The sequence below is a fragment of the Perna viridis genome, chromosome 6 (genome assembly GCF_037379345.1).
Source record: "Perna viridis isolate PV_CMFRI_1.1 ecotype Kerala chromosome 6, ASM3737934v1, whole genome shotgun sequence".
Taxonomy (NCBI): Eukaryota; Metazoa; Mollusca; class Bivalvia; order Mytilida; family Mytilidae; genus Perna; species Perna viridis.
The window spans coordinates 48,634,822-48,660,781 of record NC_142450.1 but is presented as its reverse complement, the minus strand read 5'-3'; the positions used below and the strand labels follow the sequence as shown (position 1 = coordinate 48,660,781).

Here is a 25,960-nt window from a genome sequence, read left to right as displayed (position 1 = left end):
AATCATCATTTCTCCAATATATACAACCATTTTTAATGTTTAAAAAAATCATCATGCAGATGTAGGGGTACAATTTGTACATTTATTTTTTATAAAAAAAACGAAAAAAACTCTTTAGAGAATTGAAAAACTAGAAAGAAAGAAACAACCTCACTGCCATGTATAACTAATGGCCTTTTAAAACAATTTATGGTCTTATTTATGACGTTGTATAAATGGCAGTGGACATGCATTGTTTTTCATTGTAAGTTTCTAGCAAAGAAAAGTGAAATTCAAATATCTAAAAAATATCAAATCGTTTGGTTTCTTATTTCCAAGTGTTACAGGAAATGTTGTTAGTACGTTTGCGCTTTCATATAAAATTGTAGTTTCGTTCCTATTGATTGATTCTGGCCGTTTCTATTTGTTCAAGTACCCCCGAAAAGTCTAGAGAGATGTTTTCCCGCCATATAAGATATCTCGGGACTTTTGATAGCATAAGCTTTGCAGACTACAAACCTGAGAGTGTGGAAAATGTACACATTTTAAATAGTAAAATGTTATTTTTTCTCAAAACAATGAAAGTATTAAATTTAAATCCTTCTTCATTTATGTATATGATATATGGCCAACTATCATCGTCCGTTTCAGTACACGACACTACGTCAGTAGTCTAAACTAAACAAGAAACAGGAGTGACCAGCCATACCAATCCGTGTAATGCTTAGCCTTAGGTCCTTAATTGCCCCTGATCAGACCAACAGTGACCACTGTCACATAAAAAAAAATCGGCCCTGAGCATCATGTTCAGTTGGGTGAGTTCTGTTGGGTAGATCTGTCCAGTAGTTGTGGGCTCTTAAAGTATGATTATGACATGTTTTTTAATTTCCATTAAGCCATTTAAGGTTCCCTAATATGATAACCAAAATAAAAAGTCATGTCCTGCAAATTAATGAAAGCACGACTGTGCTCATGGAGAAAATTGAACATTTTCATTAGCCTAACAAAAAAAAAATAATAATAATTGAATAAAATTTATGCCTCAGTAAATATAAATCTTTTCTGATAGTCCTGAGGTCTTTTCTAAAACAAATATTAAAATGGTATAAAATGTTTGGGAAAAGTTGAATGTTACGTGCATACAATCTTTCTCCACAGTTTAGTTTTCAATTAGCTGTTCAGATCCTAACCCGCCTCAGAAAAAAAATATAGCTTTGATCCTATTATCCTATTTAGTTACTTTATGTTTTTTGTTGTGTATGTCTGTTTTCCATTGTCTGGTCTTTGTCCCTGGATTACATTCTTTTGATATCCACTAGAACCTTGGTTCCCTTGATTACTCATCCAAATCGAATCATACATGTATCTTTTCAAGAATAGGAAAAGCATTCTTCTTGATTGTCAGTTTCATCTAAAATCTCAGATGTACATTTGTTTACTTCATTGATGTAAAATAAGCACACATTCCATAGAGAACTGTTATTGAGAATTCGAAAAATATAAAACTAAAAAAAGGAGCTGCTCATAAGGGTAAAATGAAATTTCAAGTGTGTTGAAACTCAGGGTGCTCAATATAATAGGCAATGCCAATTCCATAGTATGTTCATTGGAAAAAATATCTATCCATTAGTCCCTTTAATGTAAATTTTTAAAGCAGGCTTAGTTGTAACATCTGCAAAATCCTGTAAAAATTAGGTTGAAAACTATCAAGTTTATGGAAGAGAAAGTAGTATTTCCTTGAAGTAGAACCAACTGAGCCTGCTGAGATAATTAGCATGGAATTGTCTGTAGAGTAATTACTGAATCAGAAGCTGGTTAAAAAATACACCCTGAAATGATAAGACAGATTTTGAATTTTAGATTTTGAATGTTAAGTCTTAAATTCATGCCATTCAAAGTATTCTCTTTGATGATTAATAAGGTCAGGCAATATGGCGACAGCAGCAACACCAGAAAATCCAATACAACAGTAGCAAAGTCCAAAAACATTGAAAATCTGTTTTATCAATTATAACTATATAAGTTGATCAATCAGATGTGGCTCAGTAAGTTTTACTTGGGGTCAGAATATGTTATTCATAAAGAAAAAAGATAACGAGTTCTTTAATCAACTATCTTCAAAGCTGCACTTGCTAATTTTACAATATAAATAAGTGTTTTCTGATCCAGGCAGCCATTGTGGATATGTCCCATGATTTAGATTATGTGGTTAAATTTGTTAAATTTTGATCAATGTTGTAACTTAAAACATAAACAAATTGATAATTTCTTGTAGAGCTTAGTAGGCAGAAATGAAGATTTGGGTTGTTTTATTATTATTGAAAGTATGCAGCTGTCAAAATAGACCACCAGCAGCAGTACAACACCTGATTATCCAGGTACTCATGACATTTAAAAACAATGTGGAAATGCGTTTGTATATCTTAATGGTATTAATTTTCTTGGATTAAGTCATATCAAACCACTAATTTTTAATTATCAGCAGTAACTAAATTACAATAAACGTTTTAATAAATGACTTAAATATTTACATCCATCCTGGAGAAGTTCTTCAATTATGTCAAGTTCTACTAGGATCAACACTCGAAAGATCGGGAGCCAAGGGAATAGAAACCTGATTCGATTACTTCAACAAATTTCTAAATGATACATACTATATAGAAGCATTTTAGAAATTTTTAAGTTTGGAGAAGTATATCCACATAACTTTATTGTTCTTGCAGCCTTCAAATCCAATACCCTTTCTTTGTTTAGTATAAAAAAGTGAACCAGTTTTCACCAGATTTGAAATAAATGGCAAATATGAATGTCATCTATATATATCACTTGACAGTAACACTTTTGAATAAGCATATAGTGCTTGAAAAGGTGCAAGAAAGTTGTCTTTAGATTATTCAAAAAGATTTTTTGGCATAAACCTATATGTTGTTAAATTAAAAACATTAATTTTGTAAAACCTCTTTCAAGGGAGAGATAACTGACAAAAAAATGTTCTATAGAAATGTAATGGGAATTTAAGCTTTTTTTTATATTACAAGAAAATAAGTTCTGTGACACACAATTTTCTTTTTGAAATTTATGTGAAATCATGTTAGATACAGTAAGTGTTCTTTGTACAAATTTTTAGAAATTTGATCCACCAGCTTTTTAATAGTTAACGAAACTGAAAAATCTCTACAGAATCTATATAAAATGTTGTAAAAAATCACCTATATTTAGGCTCAATTATCTCGAAATAAACTTAGGTGACCTATATTTTATATCGTAAAATTTTAGAGTACATGTATTTGGAAAATTTATCTACTAAAAGTATTAGATATGATCTACCTTAACATAAATTTTCAATATACTTGTTGAATTTTGAAAATTTGTTATAAGTTATATTTGTACATGTATAGAAGACTAATTTAATCCCTCTATATTTTACTTGGATCAATTAAAGGTTAATATATATGTCTATTGTTTGTTTGTTTGTTGGAGTTAAACGCCTGAGCAGTGATATTTCAGCTATATTCAGGCAATGAACATGAAAGGGATGATAAAATGAACATGAAATGATGATGATGAAATGAAAAAAGGGATGGGACACAAGGATAATAGGGTCGACAAATTTTGATTGCCACAAGATTAAAGGAAGGGATGGGTATGGTTGGGCAATTTGGCCTCCTGTGGCGGAGTGCAGAGGTTCCTACTCCTATCGAATACCACAGCAGGGTTCTTCAACGTGTCAGGAACGTGGCATCTTTCCCAAAATGGTGCACCACTATGGTTTGCGGTCAGGTTTTCCATATTATAGCCTGACAACCCCAGCATGTAACACACCAGGGGTACCCCATTTCACCCCCTGGGGCACACATCCCAGTTGCTCTATGGGCAGAGCACCTAGCCCCCTGGCTAGGTTTCCGAGCACTATTTAGTCGCCTTTTATGACAAGTTTATGCTGCTGTAGGCCTATTCTTTTGACACCTGGACCTGCATGGGGCAATATATTTGTCTAAATTTATTGAGTTATAATATACTGTTTCCAGGAGAGCGGCGTAACTAATACAGATGTTGGCAGTACTGCTCTAGTGTTCTGTAAGTATAATACATAATTTTGATATTTGGGAAATAGCAAGAATTATGTGTGACTCAATATGGCAGTACAAAAATTGATAAGGCAACACCACACATAAAGGAAACTTTCAGCTTAACTGACCATGTTTTACAGTACTTAGTAATCATGTGTAGTCTAAATCACTCCAAAAGTTGGGCATGTGTATGGGTATCACTATATCTCCACTTCCTGTTGTCTGCTTTTCAGGGATAATTTTCTACCATTTTTAACAGATTTCCACTATTTCAAATCAGGATTTTACCGTTATGATTCTTTTTTTACTGTATATTTACTTCCAATTTTGCCAATTTCTGCTTTGTTTGTTGACCTCATAAAATTATCTCTGGTCTTTAATCCAACCCACAGGAAACTTCATAGGAAGTTAATGCATCATATGTAGAGCTCTGTGCCCGAAAGAATATAATTCATGTTTGATCCCTGTAAATGAAGAATATGTATTTTAATTTGTGAGTTTTACATCTTCTAAATACAACTTGTATATATATATATTTATTATTATAGTGCAACCTGAACATATTATAAAACAATGCATTACTTAAAAAGTCAGCCAGCCTTCACAGGCTTACGATGTACTTTCTTTTCAAAACTAGCTAAATGTCAATATTTTAACACTTCCAATATAAAAGGTAATGTCAGCAAAGATATTTTTAACTTTAAACCAAATGTTTTATAGGAAGATCAATCTAAATACAATTGCAGATAGTTTGTGCCTTATTTTTAACCACTTCACTGATGAACTTGGAGACAATTTTTGTATCGACACTGAGTAGGAGTTGTAGTTTTTGTTCATCTGGTAGCATGGTCACATTGGTTTTGGGCTTCAAATAGCGAATTCAGATTTGCTGTCATCGGAGTACTTTAGACAATATAACAGAAAGTGTTTTTCATCCTCTATAAGGCGTAAGTTACACATTTTACAAAGTCGTCTATCAGCCGGCATGCTCCTATAACGACCTTTTTCTATTTCCAGAGGGAACACTCCGCATCTAATTCGAGCTATTTGTGATCTATCCTTTCTAGCCATGTTTGTTTTAACATATGGTTACACACAAAATTCGTCATTTATGTCCTTATAAGTTTGTAGCTTTGGCATGCCCATGACATTTTCTCTTCACATAATTTGATACTTCTGCATTGAAAGTTCTATAACAAACTTTGCAAGAAAATTATTGCCGATTCCATCTGAGTTATTTGCCATGAACTGTTCTTCTAGACCACATTCAGTCATAATTTTCTTAACACCATTATACCAAGTATCGTTGTGGTTTCTTGATATGTGTCTATCCCACCTGAATATTCATGACAGTATTCTAGTATGATGGATGTTTATACTTTACTGCCTAGGATTGAGTTCTAATATGTGACGGTGTCTATCCCATTTCACCAGAGAATGCTGGAATTGGCGTTGTTTTTCTTACTCCAAGAAACGTTCTCAAAGCTTTATATTGAAGTCTATCAAGTGATTCGAAATGTTTCAGTCCCCAGACTCCAGCAGCATAGTTGGTTACAGGATTTATAGTACATTCATATATCTCAGTATATGTGTCATAGTCAAGACCTTCTGCATTGTAATACTTTGAAACTAATGAACCAAAAGCACGGCTTCCTGCTGAAGTATTGAAGCCTTGTGTTTCTTATATGACCCTTTGATTTGTATGAAATCTTATATGAAGGTTTAATATCATATGTAGATGTACAAGAATAAAGATAATTATTATCAGTTGCCTGTGAATGGAGATAATATATTTATAGGTAAAGTATATGAAGGTCTGATTGAATCAAGGGTATTATACACTCAACAAGTGGATGGTATGTTAGCATTATCTTGTCTGACCATCATAATGTTCATCCACATTTCGTCTCAATTTGAATCTTTTAATTTCAAATTTGAGATGTTACTCAATATACATGTAGATGGCACATCCTTTTTAAGTGATTTTGATTGCTTCCAATATCAACTTTCTGTTTCATGGGATTTCTCTCTCCCCCCACCAAAAAAAAAAAAAAAGTCCCAAAAGCCTTGACTTCCCCTTGACATATTTATTCCAAATGTGGTATGTAGCTTTCAGTAGATGGGATATGCCGGTATGTAACCGATTTTGGTTGATGTCTTGATAACTTTCTGTGAATTGGGTGGGGGGTATATCTAGTAGGATAACACATACAAATTGGGGGGTATATCTAGTAGGATAACACATACAAATTCATGTTCTATTTGTGTTGCAATTGCCTGAATGATGTATAATACTTCAGATGTATTAGTGAGGAACTCAACCCCTAATGACACCATGATAGAGATTATAGATGATCATTGTTGTTTTGAAGAAGAGAAACACAAAATGGAATGTAATGTGAGTACAAGCTGCCCTGAACAATGGCATTACACAGTAATCATGGTCTATTCGTCAGCCTTTTTCAGTGCAGTTTTCTCAGCACCAGTTAATTGTTAAAGGCACTTATATTTAGCTTTATATAGGTGTACAGTATTGTTGAATCTAATTCTATGCTGAAATAACATCAGCTTCTCGTTGGATAACATCATTTATATTTTGACCATATTGTTTAAAAACTTTTGTAAGAGGTTTCTCTGTAACTACTACTCACTGTTTATTATATTTGTTATTTATGTATAAATCGCATCTAATTGCTAAATTTGAAAGTTATTTGACCGCTTACTTTCATTCTGATCAGAAACTTGTCAAGCATTTAAGCACAATCCAAATTAAGGGCTGTATTAAGTGTGAATGTTATGTCCAATGCTTGCCTCAACAGTTCTACGTATGTTGTCGTATCAGGCATTTCATTTTGTTTATATCATCAGAATTGTTCTATTATCACATTTTCATTGTACGAAACTCATTCTATGTTGAACATGTGATCAAAATTCAAAGGAAGTTAGAGCACACTCAAAGCATTTATTTCCCTTCAGCTACTCCAATGAAAATTGTGTTGAAAAGAGTAGAGTATAGTATACATATCTACTTCATTCTCATGTTCTTTTTTTTTCATTTAAAAATCTTTTATTTTTTTGTTGTTTAAACTGGTTTTTTTTGGTATGTAGATGACGATTGTAAGAATTTTGTAAATTCTAAAGTATCTGTTAGAACCTAAGTACCCAACCATTGTAAGCTCCTTTAAGGAATATTTTATATTTGTAGGTGATGAAGTTGTATGGAGGATTTAGTGGTATGATGCTGCATCAGTCTACTATCAAGGTAGACTTCATCTACCCTACCCTGGTAATTGATACTTTAAATAATTCAGAAATGAATTTGATATTTCAGTTACTTATAAGACTTGTGCTGGTCAGAAGTTCTTGTATTCCAAAAAAATAGTTCCGCCTTAACTGACACCATAACTGACATTCTAATTTGAAGTTGACTACGGAAAGAAAAAAAGAATTGTATTGTTCCCAGTCACTAACTTGACAGATATATTTTTGCAATTATATTTTTACTTAGTGAGTGTAGTATTTGTAAATTTCTGGATAATATTTGTCTGATTGTGTCTATCTCCCATGTCAGAATGATAGCATTTAGATGAAAAGGGATGAAATTTTGATTCAGGACTATTACCATCTGATTAGTAAGGAGATTTTTCTCCCAATTTTGAGCTGTTAAATTGTATACAATGACAGCATCATCTGTGTATAGGAAACGTATTTTAGATTGAATATTTTTTATTGAACAGTTTGTGTATCATAGTACCCTCATGACATGGTTTGTGTACTGTTTTACCCTAAAGACATGGTTTGTGTACTGTAGTACCCTCATGACATGGTTTGTGTACTGTAGTACCCTCATGACATGGTTTGTGTACTGTAGTACCCTAATGACATGGTTTGTGTACTGTAGTACCCTCATGACATGGTTTTTGTACTGTAGTACCCTCATGACATGGTTTGTATATTGTAGTACCCTAATGACATGGTTTGTGTACTGTAGTACCCTAATGACATGGTTTGTGTACTGTAGTACCCTCATGACATGGTTTGTGTACTGTAGAACCCTAATGACATGGTTTGTGTACTGTAGTACCCTCATGACATGGTTTTTGTACTGTAGTACCCTCATGACATGGTTTGTATATTGTAGTACCCTAATGACATGGTTTGTGTACTGTAGTACCCTCATGACATGGTTTGTGTACTGTAGTACCCTCATGACATGGTTTTTGTACTGTAGTACCCTCATGACATGGTTTTTGTACTGTAGTACCCTCATGACATGGTTTGTATATTGTAGTACCCTAATGACATGGTTTGTGTACTGTAGTACCCTCATGACATGGTTTGTATATTGTAGTACCCTAATGACATGGTTTGTGTACTGTAGTACCCTCATGACATGGTTTGTGTATTGTAGTACCCTAATGACATGGTTTGTGTACTGTAGAACCCTAATGACATGGTTTGTGTATTGTAGTACCCTAATGACATGGTTTTTGTACTGTAGTACCCTCATGACATGGTTTTTGTACTGTAGTACCCTCATGACATGGTTTGTATATTGTAGTACCCTAATGACATGGTTTGTGTACTGTAGTACCCTCATGACATGGTTTGTATATTGTAGTACCCTAATGACATGGTTTGTGTACTGTAGTACCCTCATGACATGGTTTGTGTATTGTAGTACCCTAATGACATGGTTTGTGTACTGTAGTACCCTCATGACATGGTTTGTATATTGTAGTACCCTAATGACATGGTTTGTGTACTGTTTTACCCTAATGACATGGTTTGTGTACTGTAGTACCTTAATGACATGGTTTGTGTACTGTAGTACCCTCATGACATGGTTTGTGTACTGTAGTACCCTCATGACATGGTTTGTGTACTGTAGTACCCTCATGACATGGTTTGTGTATTGTAGTACCCTCATGACATAGTTTGTGTATTGTAGTACCCTCATGATATGGTTGGATTCTGTTGTGTCATAGTAAAGTTTGATGCCATAGTTCATCATGTTAACATTACATTTAATACTACCCTGGTAGAGAAGAAACCTGTCAGCTGGCTTCCATACTTCATCAATGGTCAGTGCTTTATCACAGTAAACACCTGAAAATTATAGAAACAATTTAGATTTATTTTTGTTAAAGAGCAAGGTCTAACTTTGTACTGATCAGATTTTAACTTTCACATGTTTTGTCAAATGAATTTACATGTATGTATTAACTGCCCACATTTTTATAAAGAATCATTACACGGAGAATGATATTATCTTTTTCTTAGTTACTACAACTTGAAAAAAATGGCAAAAGAGGGTTGTATTGAAAATTCATTTACAACATCATTACTTGGCAATAACAAAGAAATCTGTGCTATTAGGTTATGGTGATGTTTCTTATTATCCTGCATTGCATGGCCCTTATGTTGATAGCTTTAGAAATAGAAAACCAGGAATGCTACAATAATGTTTTGACATTTTGTTTTTTGTCTTTTCTAGAGTTCCTATTTGATATACCTATACCAAGGCGATGTGAATCTCGTGATGAAGACAGATTCAAACAGTGCACTCCTGTTCTATGTGACATTAAATACCATGGCCATCGTAACTTCTTTGATCTAGAAAGTGAGATGTGTGTACCAGTTGTGAATTGTAAAGGAAACAGTGATGACAAATCAAGTAAGGTAAGGGTTTACCTTATTCTAAGGGAAGAGATTACCTTGTTCAATGGTAAGAGTTTACTGTATGGTGTCGTACCACTATTTTTCGTCTCTATTACTTTATGTTAAATTCAGCTATTTATTAGACTAAAAAATCATCAGTACAGATGGTGCTGGAGGGGTTCATTATAAGGGTCACCCTTTACCTTAACTCTTATAAATATACCAACATACCTTGTGTCTCATCTAAGAAAGAATGGTAAAGTGAAAGTAGACAGGTACAGAAATCACTACTTTTCTACAATTGGTAAGAAAGTTAGCATGTTGATTTATCTCATCATGCTCATGACTCCACTGAAAATTTTGTCCAGGTATATGATAGTATGACTAATACCTGTAAAGATGACAAAACTACAAAGAAATCACATGATAAAGAGAAATTAGAGGAAGAACATGAATATAAAGATGAAGATGTCGATTGGACTGTTGAGGTATTGTGGCTTATTTGTAGTTGTCTTTTTTGGAGACATTTGAGTCTGAGGCTGGTTATCTATTTGAGTACAACAGTATTATTTCAAATTTTGGTATCTAACTAGAAAACAAGTTATTCAAAGATATTGGTAAAGTATTACTTCAAGATAATTACATGAAGTATGTTGATTTAACTTCTGTCGATCTCCTTTTTTAGTACTACATGCTTTTCTTTTAAAGATAATATTTAGAAGACACTGTTTTATGACATGATTTTTTTGTCTGTGTAGTAGCTACTTGATATAAAAGTTTCAGTGATTTTGTTACCCATTTATTGCAGCCGAATATCGGCTGTTTCCCCTGGAGACATTTCCCAAAATGTTGAAAAATATTTTTCTCAAAAGGAGGAAAATTCTCAATTGTCAGGCATAATTTTTTGAAAACAAGGCAAGAAGCAAGTGAAATGTTCTTCGAGACATGATTTTTCAGCCCAGTACTTTGTTCACTTCTGGGGAATGTTTTTTTTTGGCAAGTAGCAACCTAATGAAATTGAATATTTGTCAGTTCGGTATCAGTTTTCAGTTCTGGATTAGCAAATTACGCATTTCTGTCCCCCATAAAAGTTTTTCCCAATAGGTTGTAAATACAGCAAAAATTTCAAAAAAATAAAGGGTTGGAGGTGCTTTTAAAGCAAGGAACACAATCACTGAGTTTTGTATTGACCTAATATAGGTTTGAACAATCTCATGCTACATCAATGGGCTTTATGGGTAAAAAAGATGAACAAAATGTAACTACTTTTTGCTGGGATAATGTTAAGAATATTGTGGTCCTGTTGATTGTATATTCTATAAAAATGCTATAACTTATCTTAATGTTTTTTATTCCTCTTTAGCGAAGACTGGATTGTAACCATGGTGATCTGGCTGCTAATAAAAGTATGTGTATCTGTAACCAAGGCTATACATCACTGGAATTGCCAGACCAAGAAATAAGAGATGGTGCTCTTCAGATGTGTACCCTACATGCCAAAGGATACATCGATACTGCCATTATTGGTGTTGTATCCTTATAAATCTGTATATTGACTAACTTCCTATGATATACATGTATCACATATATGTGTCTGTACAGATTGCTCTAAAATCTTCCATTAGGTAGAGGTATACATCATGGAAAAGCTTTTTTTTGTCCAACGTGATGCGTTGTGAGGGGACATGGAAATGCTGGGCTTCCGTCTGCGTTTTCTGCACTTTTTTTTTGTTTTGCTTTTACCAAATAAGTTTGTTTTTGGTATGCGACCTTATTATGAAGAGTTACAGATTAAGTTAGACTTTGGTGCTTTTACCAATTGATTTTATATTTTGTATGTAGTCTTACTATGAGAAGTTACAGGTTAAGTTTGACTTTGGTTATGGTTGATGATTTTTACGGAAGTAATGGCTCTTGGACTTAGAAAATTTCAGTGAATTTAAAGTTTTCCTCATCTTTTTTTTTTGCGAGGGACATTGGAACGCTGTTCTTTTATTTCATTTTGGCTTACCTTTGATTAAAAGCTTAAATGCCTCCTTTTTAAATCAGCAAAGTCAATGTTTAAACCTATTGATATAATGATAAAGGAAGCAACAAATAAAACAGTATGAAGTTTCCCTAGAACAGATCTTAATTATGGTAATTTATACCCTGAAATAATACTAAATTGTTTGTTCTTTGAGAAGATTATACCCCACTTATTAGAATGGGGCTTATGCTATATTGTTATCGTCTTGTCTGTTCTTCAGATGTACTATTGGTCTGTCCATCTGTTAAACTTTTTTTCAACTTCTGTTGAAGAGAATGGGGCTATATCTAGCACATTAACCTAGCACAGTTTAGTGTGCCATATTTTGTTATTATTATTCCTTACAATAAAGGCATTTGCAGCTTCTATCATAGTTATCCTACATATTGCCAACTATATCTGGAGACAACAGAGAAAGAAGCATTTAAGTGATGATTTCCCTGAAGGAGAGTATAAAGCTGTATTGGCAGAGTCTAGTCAGTTCAGTGTAGATTATTATGGTGAGTTATTATAAGTACATCTGTGTTGTATGGACATTTGGAAAGAATCATCCTTTACATATTAATGACTTTATGTAGTCTGTTACTGTGAATATCATAATTTATAGGTCCTAACTCTTCTTGAACAAACATTTCACTTGGCTTTTCTCCATAATAAACAAGAGTTACTGCCCTTTCAATTGGAAACCATTTAGGAATACTATTCAAATTATTGTTAATCTAATGCAACATGTAAATTGATTTTAAGATTATACAACTAACCCAATTTAAATAATAACACTTGAAATAACTTGCATTTCATCTAAATGTTCTATACAATAGTCAATACAAAACTTCAAACTTAAAAACTGACTCCTGCATAGTTCATTAGTCAATTCAGTATAACCAGAACTTAGAAATAAATAGTAGTAATTTATCGGTAATTGATGGTTACAAATCATTATTAGCCAAAAACAAACTTTGATTTAATTATAGTTGCTTTATATTGTAGAGACTGCCTTAGAGTATGAGAAAGCCAATATCTGTAAGAGATGTCTGCGTGGATTGTGTCAGATGTTTAGGTCAAACCAACAAGTCAAATTAGGTATCAAAAGCTGAACTCTTTCCTTTAATTTTCAAAACAGTTATCATTGTACACCTTCTTTATTGTACATTAGAGGACTCCAATAAAAATTGGAATCATTCTTATTGGGTTACCCTCTATAAATGAAGAATTTACTTACTTAATACTTACACTCCCACCTTCTGCCTGTACTTCCATCCATCCATCCATCCGTTAAGTAATTTGTCTGTCCACAGATATAATCTGCTACTTCTCTCGATCCGCTGAATCTCATCTGAATAACTTTTGATTTTTCCGATAAAGATTTTTTTTAGGTTTTTTCCCCAACCCTTTTGAAAAATAGGGACTAAAAGTAGGAAAATAGGTTGTATATTTTGAATTGATAAAAAAAGTTTTTTGAAAATTTGATTCTGATAGTTTGTGATCAATGTGTTGTTTATGACATTTTTTTTAAATATTCCATTACAGATTTTCAAATTTTGTGCATAATTGTGTTTAAATGAGTTATTGTGTCCTTACTATGTTTACTTACTGTCCCTATGCTTAATTGTATCAAACCACACTTGTATGAAGTGAACAGAATTCAACATACTGTGGTCATATCATGCTGTGATCTATAGGTTTTTTTTATAGCATAGTCTGTTTCACAGTTTCAAAACTGAACTTAATCATGCAACTAATTTTCTATCAGTCATTGATCATCAATCAGTTACAAAAAAATGCAAGTGTGTAGTTGATTGTAAGTTATTACTTCAAAATGCTATTTTCTTTTATGACGTCATTACTTATGATCAAATGTACAATAACTACTTTTTATGAAGTAAACCATAATTATCCATTCATCAAGCTGATCTGTAAATCCAGTGACCCTTGCTCTTTATAATCCAGTGACCATTTGCTCTTTAGAATCCAGTGGCTACTTGCTCTATAGAATTTTCTGACCACTTGCTCTTTAAAATTCAGTGACCACTTGTTCTATAGAATCCAGTGACCACTTGCGCTGTAGAATCCACTGACCACTTGCTCTTTAGAATCCAGTGACCACTTGCTTTTTAAAATATAGTGACCACTAGCTATTTAGAACCCACTGACCACTTGCTCTATAGAATCTTCTGACCAATTGCTCTTTAAAATTCAGTGATCACTTGCTTTTTAAAATTTAGTGACCACTAGCTATTTAGAACCACTGACCACTTGCTCTTTAGAACCCAATGACCACTTGCTCTTTAGAACCCACTGACCACTTGCTCTTTAGAATCCACTGACCACTGCTCTTTAGGACCCACTGACCACTTGCTCTTTAGAACCCACTGACCACTTGCTCTTCAGAACCCACTGACCACTTGCTTATGTGACTCCTGATAGATTCATATAATATATGGAATATTGTTTTCTTTTTCCTTTTACTGACATATTTACAAATATGAGTTTTGACACAATTTTTTTAACATATGCATTTTTTTAGAATAAAGATTTTAAAAAGTTAATGCAACAATTTTTATTTTAAGTTCAAATTAAGTTAAGTTTGATTGGTTAGATTGTTAAAGAATTGACATTTTGAATGAATCAGCCACCATTTTATTACAAAACTATAATCAGATTGATCACTGGTCATTGGTTATCTATCCCATTTTCTGATAAGTCAATTGTTAAGATTGTTATTTAGATGTTTCTATTTCTGTGTAGGCATAAAGATTTTGGAAAAAAAATTACAATCAGCATAACTCTACCAAAGATTTCATTTCAGAGAAGTACTGGGCTAAAACTCCCTTCCATGTATGGTGTCCCTTAAATGTTTAGTGTGAAACATTTAAAATAAATTACTAAAAACACCAATGAAACAAACAGTCCTTAGTAATTGATAGGAAAGAAATTAGCCTGTTAACCTCGGAGAATTAGTACATATAGGAGATACCCAACTTTTATACTATTTTTTGGTGTAATTTTGTGCTAAAACTATAAGATATTAAAAAAAACAACATAAAAGAAAGACGTGGGAACTATAGCAATAAATAATTTGTGGGAGCTCAAATGTGGGAGTCTGTCTCATATTGGAGGGTTAACAGGTAGGGAAATATGACTGCCATTTTGGAGTATATCTCAAGATATGAAGGAAGATGATGCTAAAAAAGGTCCACATTTTTGAAAATTCTTGATACATGTATAATATTAAATCTTTTAAGTATAAAATGAACTCCTATACTCGTTCAGCAAAATACATATGTTTGTAACATGTATTATGTAAGAAAAAAAGATTAAAAACTATAAGGTTCTATATTGTTTTCTAGACTATTCAATGGAAGAAATAAATATTGGAGAGACTTTGTTGACACCTGTTTCTCTTATAGAAGATCATGAGGTTGATTAATTGATGCTCAAAGTGAGTAAAATTGTACATAAGCTATAATATCAATACTTATAGCACACTTTCATACATCATAATGTACATTAAAATCCATGGATTACTATAAAATTGTGCTGTACCATTCATCAAAAATGATTAAAAGACATAGAACTAAAAGTCTTATCTATTATTTTTTAATTATAGTTTAGTTTCTAGATTCATTGAAATTCAAATTTTATTACAAATAATGTACAAAATTTCATTTGAAATTGTTATGTATCCAGTTAAATTGAGTGGAGGTCACTTGTATTTAAAACAAAATTAGTCTTTTTATACCCAAAAAAAACTACATGCAAATAAAATTTGAAAATGTGGATGCTTTTTACACAAAAATAATAAAGATGAATTTTAGAAATTCTTTTTTTTTTTTAATTTTTATTTAATTAAATTGTATTTTCACAATAAATGACAAACTTATCATTAAATCTTATTAGGGATGGTTTTACATGTATAGTGTTTTATTAATGAACAAGTTGATAAAAGCTAGCTTAGAAAAATGGCCATAGAAAAAAAGTTTACCAAAATGATTTTTTAATTACTGAACTAGTTTTGTGAAAGCAGTAATGACTCAATGGGTTTGAAACTTTGATTTGATTAATGAAGGTTGATGAAAGGTTTCCATCAGCTGACGAGAACGACCACCATCGCAATCATTAACATGACTTCCTGTAAAATTGCTGTCAACGTGAATTTATTTGAAAAGGAAACGCTTTCTTTGGCAAACATCTTTGTCTTGTAAATGTACAGGATATTACCTTTAATAACCGATTCACATACTCAATTCCCGATCTCCTGGGCGTTTGTTATCGACATTCATCGTGGTATGGTCCTGCTCTTCGTAACTATGCGCTGAGTTTCCTTTTGTAATTGTTTACCTATGTTTTGCGACCATTATCAAAATGGAAATCAGGCAATTTATAAAAAACTGTATCCTGCCATTTCTTCTAACTCATCTTCAGAACCTTTAAAGAAATATTGATTATCAAAATCCTTTATTTGTTCATTAGAATAAAAGGAAGATTATGGTCGTCTGTTTAGATTTTAGAAAATGATAGTTAATTTCAAAGGTGTCGCTTGTTTTACTCTCAGTTATTTCATTACTATGCTATTTGCAATCCATGCCTGTTGACAACCATCATGTCATCTTGGGAAAAATGATGTTTTAAGTTTATAAAAAGATCCAAAGAAAAGTAAATAATAAAATTCGCACTCAATTCAAATTACACCAGTAATGTTTCTCTTGAGATTTGAGAGAATAAAAAAGAAAAAATTAGAACAATGTGAGAGAAATGCTATCAGGATTTATTTTATTGATATTTTCTAACGATTGCTTTCTTAAACCTTATAAAAGTTTGACTTTTATTGTGTTTAATCCACACTGTGTTGAGTGCAGTAACTAGTAAATTACACGCACATGACAAATTTCAGGAATTCACGCTAACACTAATTTTAATTTACATGCAATCTTAGTTTTTTTTTTAAATTGTTTTGCATCTAATAGCTGGCACACATGTATCTCTTATCATTGAGGAAGGAACCAAAGGTCTGACTCACATTTGTAGATATTATCATAGTAGAACTCTTAACTCATTAGTCAAAATGAATTTAATGTGAAGCACCTGTGTTTTATATGTTTTACACACATTATAAAGGTGCTCTACCATACTTGCCAACTTTTGTAAATTGTCACAGTGTTTTAGATGAGAGGATGTGTGAAGAGACAATTTTGAAAACTGTCTTACTTTATTAATGCATAATACCTTTTCAAGTATTTCCAGTTGACCAATTGTATGTTGCGTATAATATAATTGATGGAAGGTAATGAGCCCCTTTTTATAGTGTTTTCCTCCTAACTTTAATGAAATACTAAGTAATTTAATCCCACAAATGATTTTTTTTTCTTCAGAAAACATTGACATATTCACATTAACACAGTTGAGATAATACATTAACCACATCCTCCTCAGTTTTTTTAATAAAGTGATATGAAAAACAGGAAAGGGGAAAGTTTAAAAATAAAGATTTATCATAGACAACTCCAAAAATATACAAGTGGGGTATACCTAGTACAATAACATGTAGGGGTGTACCTAGTACAACAATATGTGGGGGTGTATATAGTACTACAAAAAGTGGGGGTATACCTAGTACAACAAGTGGGGGTATACCTAATACAACAACATGTGGGAGTATACCTAGTTCAACAACAAGTGGTGTGGTATACCTAGTACAACATGTGGGGGTATACCTAGTACAACAACAAGTGGGGGTATACCTAGTTCAACAACAAGTGTTGGGGTATACCTAGTACAACATGTGGAGGTATACCTAGTACAACAAGAAGTGGGGTATACCTAGTACAACATGTGGAGGTATACCTAGTACAACATGTGGAGGTATACCTAGTACATCAAGTTGGGGTATACCTAGTACAACATGTGGGGGTATACCTAGTACAACAACATGTGGGGGTATACCTAGTACAACATGTGGGGTATACGTAGTACAACAACATGTGGGGGTATACCTAGTTCAACAACAAGTGGGGGTGTACCTAGTACAACTTGTGGAGGTATACCTAGTACATTAAGAAGTGGGGTACACCTAGTACAACATGTGGGGTATACCTAGTACAACAAGTGGTGGGGTACACCTAGTACAAGATGTGGGGGTATACCTAGTATAACAAGTGGAGGTATACCTAGTTCAACAAGAAGTGGGGTATACATATTACAACATGTGGTGGGGTATTCCTAGTACAACAACATGGTGGGGTATACCTAGTACAACAAGAAGTGGGGTATACCTAGTACAGCAAGAAGTGGGGGTATTCCTAGTACAACATGTGGGGTGATACCTAGTACAACAACAAGTGGGGGTATACCTAGTACAACAACATGTGATGTTATACCTAGTACAACAAGAAGTGGGGTATACCTTGTACAACAACAAGTGGGGTGATACCTAGTACAAAAACAAGTGGGGTATACCTAGTACAACATGTAGGAGGTATACATAGTACAACAACAAATGGTGGGGTATACCCAGTACAACAACAAGTGGTGGGGTATACCCAGTACAACAACATATTACTCTTTATTTTAATAGTATTTTTATGACCTAACTTTCTTGATTTTTTTAAACCATCAAGCTTAAAGATATACATTCCCAAACTGAATTAGAATATTCCATTAAAGGGCTTCATTACTATCATTATTATATAGAAATAAAAATATCTCTTTATCCTATATTCATTTTGGAAAGTTTTTTTTCAGAAAAGTTTATTTTCATTTATTCATAGTTTTGTTTACTCACTTTCATTGAAAGTATTATCTTCAAAAATGTTTTGATAATTTCATCACATAAAGTGATATTTTATTTTTCCCACTGTACCAGTGTTATTACATGAGATCTATAAATTTACAAAAAAAACTGACCTAATTGATTGATGAGATCTTGATGATATCTTCTTCCTTTAAAGGTGTATTATCTACATAACAGTTTCATTTTGTTCAAAGAATGGACAATTTTATTTCTCCCTCCTTACAACTTAGCTGTGTTTGGCTTTTAGTTTCTATTTGAATATGTTTGCTTGGTAAATATACAATTGGTGTCACTTTGATATTTTAGTGTCATGACTGTTCAGTTTTATATCATTCAAACATATGGGAAATAATTTGTACACATCAGGGAAGCTTTCATCTAACTATTGGTGCAATTAGGTTCTTTATTTTGCTCTGCTGAAGTCACTCTATGATTTAACAGTATCAGTGTTTCTAGAGAAGCTCAGGATGTTTAACTCACTGGTGCTAAGATTGTTACTTCACTGAACTTTCTGACAGTTGATAAAACTGCCTCTCACAATGAAACACTCGCCTCATATGTGGGAGATTGTAAAAACCAAAAACTTTAAAATTGATAGACAAAGCCACATAATAGAGAGAGAGAGTGATGACTGGCTTGCCCTTAGTTGGAATGATATGTTTGAGCAGGGTTATGTGTCTACCTGCAGCTGATGCTTCTGTTGGCCACCCCTTTGAAAATTGGCTCAGTGGACTAGTTCATAGCAGGGTCTGCTAAACTCGTTTGACATAATATGATATTTGCTAATGTGTGTAAAACAACAAGCAACCAATCAACTAATCTATAAATGTATTGTATGTTTCTGTCCCTATTGTCAATTTACATGAGAAAGTTAAATTTATGATTTTTCAATTTCAGCCACTCTGACTAGTTACAGTATAATTGAGCTAAGCAGTTGAACTTTATTAATTATTATGTTGTTGTATTTATCATGTTACTGTTGTGTTAGGTCAACTTATTTTCTGATTTTTGAGTAAGACATTAAGTCTTGTTGTTACCCTTACATTCGTTTCACGATGTATCATTACCCATAACTTTTAAATTCGAGGAATAATTTTTTTATTATTTGGTGTAGAGATCTGAAGGCGACTTTCATCATTTTGGGGGTTCTATATCTTTTTGTCATCCTTCATAGGACTGATTTGAAATTTAGGATGATCTTTTAGTATGATAAGTTTCAGTCACTTTTTCGGAAACTTATTCATGTTTAATACTATAGGTGGGAGTATCCCTGTCCATATACCTGCTGGGGACATCTCTGTCCATATACCTGGTGGGGACATCCTTGTCCACATACCTGGTGGGGCACCCTTCTCCATATAACTGGTGGGGACATCCCTGTCCACATACCTGATGGGGACATCCCTGTCCATATACCTGATGAGGACATTCCTGTCCATATATCTACTGGGGCATCCCTGTCCATATACCTGATGGGGCATCCCTATCCACATACCTGGTTGGGGCATCCCTGGCCATATATCTGATGAGGACAACCCTGTCCACATACCTGGTGGGGACATTCCTGTCCACATACCTGGTGGGGGCATCCCCTATCCACATACCTGGTTGGGGCATCCCTGTCCATATACCTGATGGGACATCCCTGTCCATATACCTGGTGGAGACATTCCTGTCCACATACCTAGTGGGGCATCCCTATCCACATACCTGGTTGGGGCATCCCTGGCCATATACCTGATGGGGCATCCCTGTCCATGTACCTGGTGGGGACATTCCTGTCCATGTACCTGGTGGGGACATTCCTGTCCACATACCTGGTTGGGGCATCCCTGTCCATATACCTGGTTGGGGCATCCCTATCCATATACCTGATGGGGACATTCCTATCCATATACCTGGTGGGGACATTCCTGTCCACATACCTGGTGGGGGCATCCCCTATCCACATACCTGGTTGGGGCATCCCTGTTCATATACCTGATGGGGCATCCCTGTCCATATACCTGGTGGGGACATTCCTGTCCACATACCTAGTGGGGCATCCCTATCCACATACCTGGTTGGGGCATCCCAGTCCATATACCTGATGGGGACATCCCTGTCCATATACCTGGTGGGGACATTCCTGTCCACTTGCCTGGTGGGGGCATCCCCTATCCACATACCTGGTTGGGGCATCCCTGTCCATATACCTGATGGGGACATTCCTGTCCACATACCTGGTTGGGGCATCCCTGTCCATATACCTGGTTGGGCATCCCTGGCCATATACCTGATGGGGACATCCCTGTCCATATACCTTGTGGGGACATTCCTGTCCACATACCTGATGGGGCATCCTTATCCACATACCTGGTTGGGGCATCCCTGTCCATATACCTGATGGGGCATCCCTGTCCATGTACCTGGTGGGGACATTCCTGTCCATGTACCTGGTGGGGACATTCCTGTCCACATACCTGGTTGAGCATCCCTGTCCATATACCTGGTTGGGGCATCCCAGTCCATATACCTGATGGGGACATCCCTGTCCATATACCTGGTGGGGACATTTCTGTCCACATACCTGGTGGGGCATCCTTATCCACATACCTGGTTGGGGCATCCCTGTCCATATACCTGATGGGGCATCCCTGTCCATGTACCTGGTGGGGACATTCCTGTCCATGTACCTGGAGGGACATTCCTGTCCACATACTTGATGGGGGCATCCCTGTTCACATACCTGGTGGGGGCATTCCTGTCCACATACCTGGTTGGGGTATCCCTATCCATATACCTGATGGGGCATCCCTGTCCATGTACCTGGTGGAGACATTCCTGTCCACATACTTGATGGGGGCATCCCTATCCATATACCTGGTGGGGGCATCCCTGTCCATATACCTGGTGGGGACATTCCTGTCCACATACCTGGTGGGGACATCCCTGTCCATATACCTGATGGGGACATCCCTGTCTATATACCTGGTGGGGACATCCTTGTCCATATGCTTGGTGGGGCATCCCTGTCCATATACCTGGTGTGAGCATCCCTGATCACATACCTGTTGGGGGCTTCCCTGTCCAAATACCTGATGGGAGCATCCCTGTCCATATACCTTGTGGGGCATCCCTGTCCATATACTTTGTGGGGCATTGCTGTCCACATACCTGGTAGGGCATCCCTGTCCATATACCTGGTGGGAGCATCCATTTCCACCTACTTGGTGGGTGCATCATTGTTTGCATACCTGGTAGGAGCATATATATCCACCTACCTGATGGGGCATCTGTGTTCACATACCTTGGGGTATCTGTCCACTTACCTGGTGGTGGGGGCATCTGAGTCCACATACCTTGTGAAGGAATATGTGTCCACATACCTGGTGTGTTTAACAATCTATGTGTACATGTATATCTGTTAAATAGTTTTTGTAGTAAATGGTTCTATATTGTTAAATATAAATACTGTTCAGAATTACAATACAATTCCACCTACCAGTCATGTGTAGAATATGTGATTTATCCAATTAAACAAAATAATGTCATTTGAGGTGTTTGAAAAATAATTATTTGTGCCCTGAAGAGTGTCATCCTATGCAGAGATTTGAGATAAAGTGGAGTAGTTTGAAAAAAATATATATATATTTGATTATAATTCAAATTCTAATAATATTTTTTATGTGTGTGGAAGTGTACGTTTGTCATCATGTGGAAAATATTAACAGATGCTAAAGAGGTATGTTCAGAAAATATCAGCCCTCAAATCTGAATTGTTCTAAAAAAAAAAAGATAAAAAATATCATAATTCACATGCTAAATATGTGTCTTTATTGACAACACTGTTTTATTATGAAAGAGTTAAATCTAAAGAGTTAAGTGAAATAATCAGTAACCATTATTACCAGTAATAAAATATTGAGATCAATATCCTGCAATGATGAAACTGGGCAAAAAAAAACTCTTGTTCAAAAATTTTTCAAAGATTTTATTTAAATGATAACTAGTTCACAACTCAAATTATTTGAAATGTGTTCAATGCCTTAATATTATATCTGTAATTAGTTCAGCAGTTTGTCAATCCCAGCTCTTCTGATGAGAAAATTCAAATCCTGAGTATTGTTTTATCTGCATCATTTAATATTGACTGTATAATTTTCTAATTTGATGTTTTTAAGAAATTAATGTGAACGTGAGTATTATCAGATGAAATTTGATAAGAAATTGCTTTTTTTGTAATTTATAGATTTATTAAGATACAATGTTATAAAATTGTAACAATGTCTGCTGTTGATTTTTCCCTTCATTAGATACAAACTTGTTACTATTTATTTGGTCATGGAAGTCTTGTTTAATTTCTCTGACCCACACACTGCATATGTTATATTAAACATTATTAGATTCTATCATTGATAAATCATCCAGAATGAAAGTTTTGATATTATGAATTTCTATATAGCCTATTGAGGCTGTTTGTCATCTCCTTTGAGACCTCAAGTCACTATAATACTATCTTTAATATTGTAATACTTTGATTTCCGTGTGAGTTGTTATCAGCGACATGATCTGATTGGGCAGTGGTCAGGTGTGTAGACTGACCGCTGATCATTAGCTACTGATTGCGATCGGCAACCCACCAGCCTTGTGCCTCACACACAGGCTACTAATTAAACTTATCCTTTGATCCTCTTACCTGTTGCAATTAAAAACAGGTAAAAAATTGTTTGATTTCAATGTGTGAAGTATTCACAGCTATTTAGCCCAGCAGGGTGATATTTATAAGGTGAAAATTTCTTCAGCTTTTGATTTTTTAAGAGGAGTTAATATATAGATATGATAAAGTAGATAGAAGAGAGTCAGGTGTTTATCTAATGCAGTCTGAGCTTTCAGTTTTAGTTGGTCTCCAAGGAATCACCGCATGCAATGTAAAGTTACGACTATTGTATTCTGTGGTAAACTTCTCTTGAAGACAGATGAAGCTTCTTTCATTAATTCAAAACATGAAAAAGTTAATTTCCAGTAAATGAAGACTAGTAGCATTATGATATAAATGCCAATTAAAGGTAATGGTAAGTGAAGCCTTTTTGGGGTCTTAAAAATAAAGCATTTAAATGTGCATCTACATTGTACTTGCATTGGCCAGAATTGACATCAGATTAGATTTACATATAAATGAAAATGTTCTTGAACTACTCCTTTAAGACATTTGAGTAACTTAAGGTCATATTCTGTCACTGTTAGCCAAAATTTGGGCAAATAATGATGTTGCTTAAGTGCATTTATGCTGAAAGTATTATCACTTGTAGGTATAGCCTGCTCTTACCCTTAACCACCATGCTTGTGTTATTTAGAAGGTTATTTGTTTGTAAAAATTAAGGTAAGATTGTAGAGCCCTGTCTAATTAGATCATTAACACAAGTATACTATAGTTTTCAGTAAATTTTTGAAATATTTTTTTGTCATTGAAGGAGTCTCTTCTTTATTTCTTATTTAGGATTTTGCAGTGATGGAATTTTAAACTAAAAAAAATAAAATTAGGGGTTTTCATAATGCTTTAGAGCCGCAGTTATTTATTTTTTTTAATTATAAATTATTTAGTTTTAGCTTAAAATTAATTCCTAAGATCCTGTTGAATGATATATTTGTTTCATTTGATTTACTTATTGCCATCTCTTATAAAGCACAAAAATGAAGTTTGATAATGTATTTTTTTTTATCAATGTATTCCATACAGTAATTATCTGGACACTGCAAATGTTTACTTTCATTATTTTTCTGATGTCTGCTTTCCATAATCTGTTACTTTGGATTGGACTGGATTATTTACAGGTAGAGGTTTAATTTACTTTGAGTTTTAGAAAAGTACAATGTATATAAAAAAGAAAATTTAAAATGATAGATTTTTCAGTGACGTTATTTATTATTAAAGTAAGAAATCAAACCACTTGATATCAGATACATCAGAATGTATAAAAAGTCCAAATGAAATATATAATGTTATTATAGTATAATGTGGTGATTCCACCTCAGAAAGAGCCAGAATTAAATGAACAGCAGTTAGATGATTGGTCCAGCTGTGAAACTGACAGAACAATGTGTTCAAAGTTTGCCATAGATGAAAGAGAGCCTAGAGGATTTACCATTGTCTAGAGGTGTCGTAATTATTGTGTAATAATTATAGAACATTGACATAGTTAATTGTTCCTAAATCGTCACCAAGTCAAATCATTGGTGAATACTTTTTTTTGGTTTAAATGACAACATGTAATAATATCAAACCCTGTAATATCAAACCCTGTAATTACTGTTTCATCACCAGTAGTTTAGTTGTATATATATTTTTTTACATTTTCTATAATCTTGCTAATATTCTGTAAGATCAGCTGTTAAAAGTGTTTTTAAAAGTCTTAAGATTCATTATAGTGTAATGATTTTCTATATTAAAGTGAATATGTTTAAAATGTCCAGTACATTAATGATATATTGAGAATTATATTTTTTCAAAAGAGATCTTTGACTTTAATGACTTTGTTAAGACTTTCCTGAGAAAACAAACATTTTATTTACTAACTTATGATTTACTTTCAAAAAATTAGAATAAAAAACTTTTTTTTGATTTGAATTTCTTTTAATGTTTTCAGACCATGTGAGCTGCGGGTTGCAGTAATCTACTTGATATAGTTAGAGGTAACGTTCAATTGAAGATTCACACCAGGATTAATTTTCTATTGTCACATCACCATCACACATGAAATACTTCAGGTAAAATTCATGTTAATTTTCAGGTAAAGTGTTGCAGTATTCATCTTAAAGTCATATAAAGGGACACATGTAGGTCTGCAACTCATGTAATAGATACATGTGAGTCTTGAAAAATTAACATGGCATTTATAGGAGTTATCTTAATCATAGTAATCTTTATGGTACAGATCCCATTCTGATCCACATTTTTTCCTGCATTATTTTGAAGTGCTATCTCCATGTAATGTAGTATTACATGAACTGTTGATGTTTTACCATGGAGCTTTGGATTGAGAGACTTGCTCATAAAAAAGTGAAAATCTTTTTAAGAGACATTATTGTAATTCAATCATAAGTTATTGTCCTCATATTTCAAAAGATAATATATTTTTTCTCCAATTTCCCTAATCCTGACTAAAGTTCTCAAAAGTCTTAATCTTCTTTTTTTCAAAATTTATGAAATGAATGACAGTTGGTATCATAAATTATTATCAGAAAATCAGAAGTTTTTATAGATTGCTTGTGATATCCCCAAAAAATCATTAATTACAAGTGAATTAATGTATTCTGTAGTTTTTGTCAAAGAATTTGTCATTTGAGGTACCGATGGTGATAAAACCATATTGAATCAGATAACAAGGGGATTGGACTCACCTGGATAATTCTTACCTGTTATATAGTTCACACTTCTGTGACTTTCTATTG

General features: G+C 33.9%; 1 protein-coding gene across 2 annotated transcripts; it reads left to right on the top strand.

Moving 5' to 3' along the window:
• The first annotated feature begins 431 nt into the window (after positions 1-431).
• On the top strand, positions 432-25,202 carry LOC148615373 (uncharacterized). Of its 2 annotated transcripts, XM_088590294.1 has the most exons (15): positions 432-515; positions 2,255-2,357; positions 4,008-4,056; positions 6,350-6,447; positions 7,255-7,335; positions 9,001-9,133; positions 9,547-9,731; positions 10,079-10,198; positions 11,074-11,241; positions 12,092-12,239; positions 12,730-12,822; positions 15,090-15,181; positions 19,427-23,891; positions 24,521-24,666; positions 25,156-25,202. In XM_088590294.1, exons 2-12 carry the CDS (start codon positions 2,271-2,273, stop codon positions 15,167-15,169), a joined length of 1,242 nt encoding a protein of 413 aa, XP_088446420.1. In that variant the 5' UTR covers positions 432-515; positions 2,255-2,270; the 3' UTR covers positions 15,170-15,181; positions 19,427-23,891; positions 24,521-24,666; positions 25,156-25,202. The 2 variants fall into 2 exon arrangements, with proteins under 2 accessions (XP_088446420.1, XP_088446419.1); XM_088590293.1 differs by having other exon boundaries at positions 463-531; positions 19,427-24,666.
• Positions 25,203-25,960: the final 758 nt, after the last annotated feature.